The sequence below is a fragment of the Mustela nigripes genome, chromosome 1, assembly GCF_022355385.1.
Source record: "Mustela nigripes isolate SB6536 chromosome 1, MUSNIG.SB6536, whole genome shotgun sequence".
Classification (NCBI taxonomy): domain Eukaryota; kingdom Metazoa; phylum Chordata; class Mammalia; order Carnivora; family Mustelidae; genus Mustela; species Mustela nigripes.
In genome coordinates this window covers 42120341-42128468 of record NC_081557.1, presented here as the reverse complement: position 1 = coordinate 42128468, position 8128 = coordinate 42120341, and the positions used below count along the sequence as shown (strand labels likewise).

Sequence of the window (8128 nt, the reverse complement as noted above, 5' to 3'; positions counted from 1 at the left end):
CAGGCCCCTTGCTGAGCAGAGAGCCCGATGTGGGACTCGATCCCAGGACCCTGAAATCATGACCTGAGCCCAAGGCAGTGGCTTAATCCACTGAGCCACCCAGGCGCCCCTATAAAGGACATTTTTGAGGTATTCAGTGCCTGGAAGTGGTGGGCACTCGTAAGACTGCTTTCTCTTAACTCTGCCTCAGACTCATTGCCTGAATTTTGAGGAATGGGCTGTGTTCATGCAACAAAAAGCCGAGAGTTGAGTTCTTCCCTAGATGGAAAACTAGATGTTCTTCCTCACCTTGTGTTCTTCATGATGTTGGAGTTCAGGGGCAAGACGACCACGAAGTAGGTTCGGCCATCATTACTGAAGAAACACTCCAGGACACAGTTGTTGGTAAAGAAAAGTGCTGTTTTTAATTTGTTCTTGAATGTGTAGGCCCTTTTAAGATCAGTGACATTTCCCTTCACAATACTCCTTCTTCCTGCCCCCAACCACTTTGAATCCAATGGCCACTTCTGAAAAAGGCCCAAGAGGAACTCATTCTAGATATCCAAGAAAGAGGTGCAGCTTGAGGAATGGGCATATGGCTCAAGAAGCAGCTCAAAGCTGCTTTCCTCAAAGTGCTCAGTCTAGCCTGTCAGTCCCTTTGTCCTGCCTTGGCCAAGACTCCCCAGCTATGTCCTATCCCCAATATTCCCTTGCTCCCTGTGGCGCCTGAGCTTTAGAGTTCGAATCACCAGCACCATCATTCCAGTAGCACAGCCTCAGAGAGATCACTGTTTTCAACCCCCTCCCCCAACCAAGTTGGGGAAACTACCAACGTCACATAATTCATAACTGGCAGAACCAAAATTTAGGTGTTCAGCATCTCAAATCAGATAACTTTCTACTATCTCACCCCACCTCCAAGAAAACACCTGACATCTGCCTCTAACTCCAGGAATAGCTGGAGCAAACGGGGTGCTATCAGTACAGATGGGAGAGACCTGGCCTTTTAAAAGAGGCCTACCTGACCTCAACTGGGCCCCAAGCAAGTGAGGACTCCCAGCACTTCTCAGTCTTCCCTCTACCAGAATGTTATCAGTGGCAGACAGCCACCCTTGCAGGGATCCTCCTCCCGACTAGAAGCACAATGACCCACACAATGGAAACATGTTTTACCATGATCCCCAGCACCTCACCAACTGTGGCCAGCTCTAACTGGTACGGGGATCATGGCGATGAGCTGCCCACCAGCCTGGGAATCCCATTTACCCAAACTGCTTTTTGGTAAGACTCAATCCACATTCTTGGGCTGAGTTAGATGAGACCTCTTGGCAAACATAGCTAAAATCGATCTCTGTGCTGCACTGGGAAGGACAGAGAGAAAGGATTGCAGAAGCTCTCTTCCCAGGAGAGCTCATAAACATGACTGGCATGGGGAGAACTGAGCCCAGGGGAAGAAAGAGACTCAGGGAAAACAGGAAGACACAGAGGGAAGGGAGCAGGAGCAGCCGTGCTTCCTCCTGACTGCCCCATTCCTGAAGAGGGGAGGCCGCAAGGAGCTATGGATGTGTTCGCTTGTCAAGACGTTAAGAAAGTCTCGGCCTGTGTGGCCGAGAGGGAAGAGAATAACCCAGACACCTGCGGTGTCAGAAAAGCCATGTGATGGGGCTGTCTCCAAAGAACAAGTGGCAGATGGTGTGAAATGCTGTGGAGACGTCAAGACGGTTGAGAACTGAAAGGTATTCTTTCGATTTGGCAACTGGGTGGTCACTGGTGACGCTTATGAAAAGCTGTGGAGGTTGAAGAGTGAGAAGAATTAATGGAAAAAAAAAATCCTTTTTTAAAGAAACTTAGTCAATAAGGACAATGGGTAAGGAGCAACCGATTCTAAGAAGCTTTGTTTTAGTCTGGGGGCGACCTCTGCTTGTGTGTAGGCTTTGTGGAGCTGCCATTGGAGAGGGAGGTTGAGCTCCCAGGAAGTGGGAGTGGTGGGATAAGGGACAGAGCAAAGTCTTGGAGGCCACAGAGCAGGATTCAAGAAACAGAGCACTGAACAGGAGCAGAAGGGAACAATCTGAGGAGGGATGTGGACACAGAGGGGAGAGAGAGAGGAGCAAATGGGCAGGGAGTTTCTCACTTTAGGGACTCTGGTCTGTGAAGTAGGCAGTGGGGTCAGTCAGTTGCTGAGAGCAAAGATAAGGGGCATAGACAGAGAGCGGTGTAATTACAAGTCAAAGATACACCCATCAATGCTGACCGCCCAACTGAGGGTGTCAACTATGAAGCTGTCATGCTTAGCGACCCAGGAGAGGGGAGGAGAAAATAAGCTGATGCCAAAAATGGAGAACAGTTGACAGTTTCAGGGGAAGTTTTGAGTTAGAGGGGATAAGAAAGCTCAGGATCCTGATAAAAATGTCCAAATGTGATGGACCACGGGCTCAGGCTAGGGAGAGGAAACAGCCAGGGAGAAGGCTGACACAAAGAGAGAGGAGGTCAGGGAACTGGGCTAAAGGAGCAGGCAATTTCAATAAACAGCAGGGAGGGCATGGGAGAGGAGGAAGCATGGGGGATGGTGATCCCAAAGGAGCAAAGTCTCAGCTTGGGAGTTCAGAAGAGAAGACTACAGGTGACATGACATCAGGGAGTGGGAGAGAGAGCAGAGCAGAGCCTGGGAACAAATGAGGAGAGGTCTAGGTCTTAGAAGCAAGGCAAAGACCTGTTGCCAGAGGGAACTAGAACCTATCAAGTCTTAGAGCAGAGTCTAAAGAGGGTCAGGCAGCTGCCACTGTGGGAGGGGGACCTGTAGAGGGGGTGTAGTTGGCAACTGCTAGAAGTCAGGTAGGGCCGGACTACCCATGTTCTGGAAGAGTACTCCGCAATTCATCCTGCACCAATTTTTTTTCATCCTGCACCAATTTTTGCACTAAAATCCCCTTTGCATCCACTGAAGCCACTCTGCCCTCCTATTTCTCAGTATATCCAAGGAGCCCCATTTCTCCTTTCAGAATGCATTCTATAATGGGAGGACCCAGAACTCACTGCCATTTCATGACTTAGTCAAAGGCCAAAGGATCTGACTGACTTCAAAGGGGGCCATTATGGGAGTAAGTCAAAAGCAGGATCAGCTCAGACGTTAGCAAAGAGCCACTGAAGTCAGTCACTCGGCTAGCAGCTTTTTCTTTTAATTTCTAAAAACCCATGTTCTGTTTTCTGCATGCAAAAATAAAACCAAACCACGACATAAAACATTGGTGCTAAGTCCACAGGAAAAGCCTGGAGAGAGGCGGGGTGTGGGGTAACCAGTGCAGAGGTGGTGTGGTGGGGCAGGGCCTCGCACCCTTGCGGGGAAGGACACCCTCCATCTGCTCAGGTGCTGAAGTGGACCTCTCAGCAGGCAGGGTCTCTGCGATGGGAAAGGAATATGTGACTCTCTACTACATTACTAAGATCTCTGGCCCAGCACACTATATGTCATAGGAGGGAAGCCAAGCAGTTAGCCAGGCATTTCTGCTTATTTGTGGCCTCAGTTGGTCCTGTGGAAGGATCCCAATCAGATTTGAGCCTATTGCAGCCCTTACCTGGCTGTCCGACACATAGCACCACGATGCTCATTCAGGGGAGGTGGGGGTGGGGGCCACAACAAAGGAAAGATGACCAAGAGCATGAAATTAGTGAGGTAATTACAGAGGGAACCTTGCCAAGTCAACTGAACAGGGAAAAAAGATTCAAATATTGAAAGGAAAGTGGCTAAAACCCAAGCCAGAGTCATGTGTGCCCCAAAGAGCAGAGAGCTAGACCTAAAGATTGCCTGGCTACTGGAGTATTAAAGACTTAGTTACTCCTGACTAGGAAACAGGACTGTGGAAGCCCATCTGCGGAGGAGAGCCTGGCAAGGGCTGGTGAAAGAATGGCAGGCCAACGGCGCGATTGGTTCTGAAGTGAAGATGGCCTCTCAGCCTGCGGGGTGAAGGAAATGAGCAGTAACACCAACTGACAAGGAGAGAAGAAATCTTTTCTCCAAGCAGAATGTTCCCATTGACAAAGGCCCTACACACAAGAACTTCCTTAAACTTCATCTCTTAGCAAAAATAAAGCCTTGACCTAAGACTCCCTTGAAATTAGTCACACCATGACCAGACCAGAGACAGCTTCGTCTGCAGGCCAGGCCATGGGCACGTCCGCTCTCATCTCCCCCAGCATCATCAGCAGTAGCTTCCTTCTCCACCAAGTCCTCACTGGGGAAATAGCCTGATTCCCCGCAGCTGCCTATGCCTCCTCCTCCAAAACACCCCTCTCAGGCCATGAAGATCCCTCTCCACCTGAGATGCAGTCTGGAATTCCTGTGCCTGCGGCTTCCAGAACACTTCCCTCTGCATTCTTGGAGAAGTGACATCCTGAAGTTGCTTCAAAGTCACTGAAGGACTCTGGCTCCTCAGCTCTCAAGTTTCTCCCTTCTCCACCCTAGACACAACATTCCCCCAGGAGCAGTTAGATCGGGCTCCTGGCTCACCCTCTGGCCTTCTCCAGCCTCCATCAGAAAAGGGTGGCCACTAGTGTCTTGGCTTTTTCTGGGCTGTGGGGAGCCCAGGGACAGGCGAGTCAGAGCACTCGCTTCTGATCTTTGGCTCTGTGAAAGTGGAGAAGCTGAGGGCTAGCATGTCTAAGAAGGAGGAGAAGCCCAGCAGGGTGAGCTGTTCTGGGGCCGCCTCCTTGGCCAGCCCCTGCCTCTCAGGTTTCCAAGGCAGAACTCAGGGTCCAGACCTGAGTGGAGAAACTGAAGAGATGGCCACTGACAATCACTCCCAGGAAAGCAGGTTCTGACCCCGAAGAATAGCTATGAACCCAAAGTCAGTAACACAGAGGACAGGCTCTGCAGCTGACATCTCCTTAAGCCTGCCAGTGAAATCTGAGCCTGAAGCCATCAGCAGTCCCTGCACAGCCACCCAGCCCCATCAAGAAGGCCATACCACCTAGAGCACAGCGGCCACCTAAGTCAACATCGGAAGAGGGGTCATGAGGAACAAATACCCTGAAAACCGTTAGAACCCAAATAGGCACCAATTGAGACCTCTGGCCTCTAGAAGCCTCCATTACCCTGCACAGGGCAGCATCCTGTCCTAGCAGGCCAAGCAAAGGCAAACAGTGACAGTCTTTGGCTGTGCTAGGCCAGTGATCATAGGCCTGCTATATGTCAGAACCTCTCTCCCTTCTCTCCACACCGCACCCTAGGGCCCAGGAGGACTTCGGATATATACACTGCTCCTGAGCCCTGCGCACTGAGAGGTGAGAAAAGTCTGCTTTCCTCAGCAGAAAGAGGTCACCAAGAAGCTTAGGCCTTCCTGAGCCTGACCGGCGCGGTCTTGTCCAGTGGACCCTACACATCTGATTTGTCTGGGAATCGGGAACACCTCCCTCTTTGCTGTTTATTACTGGAATCTTCTCTGTAGTGGATGCACAATGGCTCCCAAATGAATGCTGTAAGATGCAAACGGCAAAGAAGAGCACTCCATGGCTCGACAAGACTCGTCTCACATCCACGGTCTGAAGAGAATGAGCTGAAAGGTGGGGACAGTGGTCGACAGGATGGGATGGCAGCTGCCAGGCTGCTCGCTCTGCTGCCAGCTCTCACACCTGGGAGACACTGCTGGCCAGGCGGAAGGACATGCGTTTTGCTTTTTCGTTCTCCTGAAAGGGGAAAAAATATATGTGTGTGTGTGTAATATATATATGGCAGGTATTCTACTCTAGCCCAGGAATGCAACAGTGAGGCTCACTGCAGGCACTGAACACTACAGTGTGCCAAGTACGGTACACAACGGGGCGGTGGGGTGGCTGGTTGTGCCCCGGCACCCAGCAGGCAGGCAATACAGTTCAGTGGAATGAAACGCATTGAAGTGATATCTTGAGTCTGCCTATGTGGGACCAGACACAAGGTCGGAGGAGCTCTCTTTGCTGCGAGAAACACCTCTCCCTCCTTCTCTATACCAAGGGGCTGGAAATACACCTTCCTTTCTCCCAAACCCAAGCTGAGATCAGAGAGAGACAGCTGTTTCTCCTCTCCTAGGGATCATAGTGCAGAATAACCAGCCCCAAGCTAGGAGCTGGGAGCCATGGCTTCTTACCCTGATTCTGCTGCTAGTTTCCTGGGTGACCTGGGCATGTACATTCACCTCTCTGAGTTTCAAGTCTCAGCAGTAATTAAACTTCATGAGCCTCACACTGCTGTCTTCCCCTTAGACTAAGGGGCTGGGAGTGAGGATTCATTGTCACCACTCACCTGTGCCTCCCTAGAAGTCTGGCTTTAGGTTGCCCTACACATGCTGCTTGAGTGCCCCCTGCCTGCCCCACCACCCCCCACGTCGCCCACCACCTGGCAGCAATCTTTACCATGTGTCGCCGCCGCCTCTTGGGTTGGATGCCCTCCTGCACATAGGGGGGCCATGGGAAGCCCTGGGGAGTGGAATACCCACTCTCGCTAGACACCTCCTCGGAGTCTGAGTCCTCCTGCCTTGGCTGGGCAAACCGTTTCTCCGGGTAGATCTCCTTCAACCAGCCTTCAAAGAACACTTCCAGGCAGCGGCCGGCCTCTGCGACTTCTGAGTCAGGCTGAGTGGGAAGGACAGCAGTGATGTTCCTGCCCATTCCCACCAGCCCATCACTTCATGGTCCCTCAAGAGCTCTACAGCGAGTGCAAAGCCTGGCTAGTTTCCTGGAGGTCTAGAAAGTGAGATTTCTCCTAAAGACTTAAGACAATCAGTTTAGTATCACCTCTCATAGCAGAAGTGGCCCTGACAGTTACCCACAGATGGCCAACCACTAGCACTCCCCCTTCTTCCTCCTGAGTCCATGCTGAGGCCCAAGAGTGGGAGAGATAAATACTCACTCTGGGGGCCCCAAAAAGTCTGTTCCCAAGTCTTCATGGCAACTCAGGACCAAACCTGATATCCCCATCCAGCCAAGAGTCTTGGGGTCCCCGGGAAATAGGGGAGAGGGAAAACAGGCAAGACATACATAATTGAACTTCGCACAGTTCCAGAACATGAGGCGGACATCTGATACCACCTCCTCTGGGGTGGTATAGTGAGCTGGGTCCTTCTTTTGCAGCTTCCTCCGGATGATCGACAGGTCCATGGGCCTCTTGATAATCTGGTAGTAATGCCGGGCCTTGGGGGAGGAGAGAAGGGGAAGCCAAGCAGGAAGACAGAAAAAGTGGAGGTACAGAAGAAGAAGGAAAAGATGGAGAATGAGGTAGGACAGGAGTGAAAGAACACAACAAAGAGAAGGGCAGCAAGAAGAAAAGTGAAGAAAGAAGACAAAGAGATGGGGGAAAAGAGGACTGGCTCACTGTCCAGTCCGGTTCAGTGGCCGTGGGGTTGGGGGGCTGTGGTGGCCACGGCTGGGTCCGCTAGTCTGGGCACGTATTAACTCGATTTCCAAGTGGCCATGCTCTGGATACCCCTGGGACCCACCACGGGCCCAGGACCTCGGGAGCCGGCAGAAACAGGCAGCCTTCCTTACCAGCGGGCTAACGGGCTCGTGGAAGGGCAGGCTGAGGCTATTGCAGCACAAGGACAGCACCAGCTTTTCACACTTCTGCAGAAACCAGATGGGCAGCATGTTACTTCTCCCTGGCCCCACCTCCAGAAGACTGAAGACAGTGACCCTGGTAACTCCAGCAGGGGCAGCTCTGTCCCACAGGGCATGGGCTACCATGAGAAGGCAGAGCCCAGCCTCCCAGACCAGAGGAAAACAGCTGGCAGGAAGGAATGCACAGCAAACCCCCATGGGCCAGGCTGTCAGGCATCACCCAACAGAGAGGTAACTGGAGAGGCCTCCCAACCCCTCAGAAAAGTCTCAGCCCCTGGCACAAGGGGGCTGCCCCAGGCAGGGAACCTTGTTCCCAGAGACCCCTCCCTACCTTTTGGTCATAGACGCTCAGGCCAGGAGTGGCCCGCGTTCCAGGTTGGTAATAGCGGGCATTCTCACAGTCATACTCCATCTCTGGCTGGGTCAGGCTGCGGCACAAGGTACACACCCAGTCTCCCCTGCAGAGGCAGGTGAGGCCCAGTGAGGCCTCAGCACATGGCCCAGAGCCACCTCCCCTATCCCTCTGTTCCAAGATACCCAGGGCAGGTCGGGGGGTGGGGTGGGG

At 52.3% G+C, this 8128-nt stretch overlaps 1 protein-coding gene across 1 annotated transcript in view; it reads right to left on the bottom strand.

Moving 5' to 3' along the window:
- Nucleotides 1-331: 331 nt before the first annotated feature.
- Nucleotides 332-8128, bottom strand: part of TRIM66 (tripartite motif containing 66) — a 56726-nt gene continuing 48929 nt past the window's right edge. Inside the window, exons 18-22 of the mRNA XM_059408836.1 lie at nt 7895-8021; nt 7495-7569; nt 6988-7140; nt 6364-6582; nt 332-5661 (exon numbers count right to left, since the gene is read on the bottom strand). Of these exons, the coding sequence (XP_059264819.1) occupies nt 5602-5661; nt 6364-6582; nt 6988-7140; nt 7495-7569; nt 7895-8021 (634 nt within the window). The 3' untranslated portion in view covers nt 332-5601. The remainder of the gene's footprint in view (nt 5662-6363; nt 6583-6987; nt 7141-7494; nt 7570-7894; nt 8022-8128) is intronic.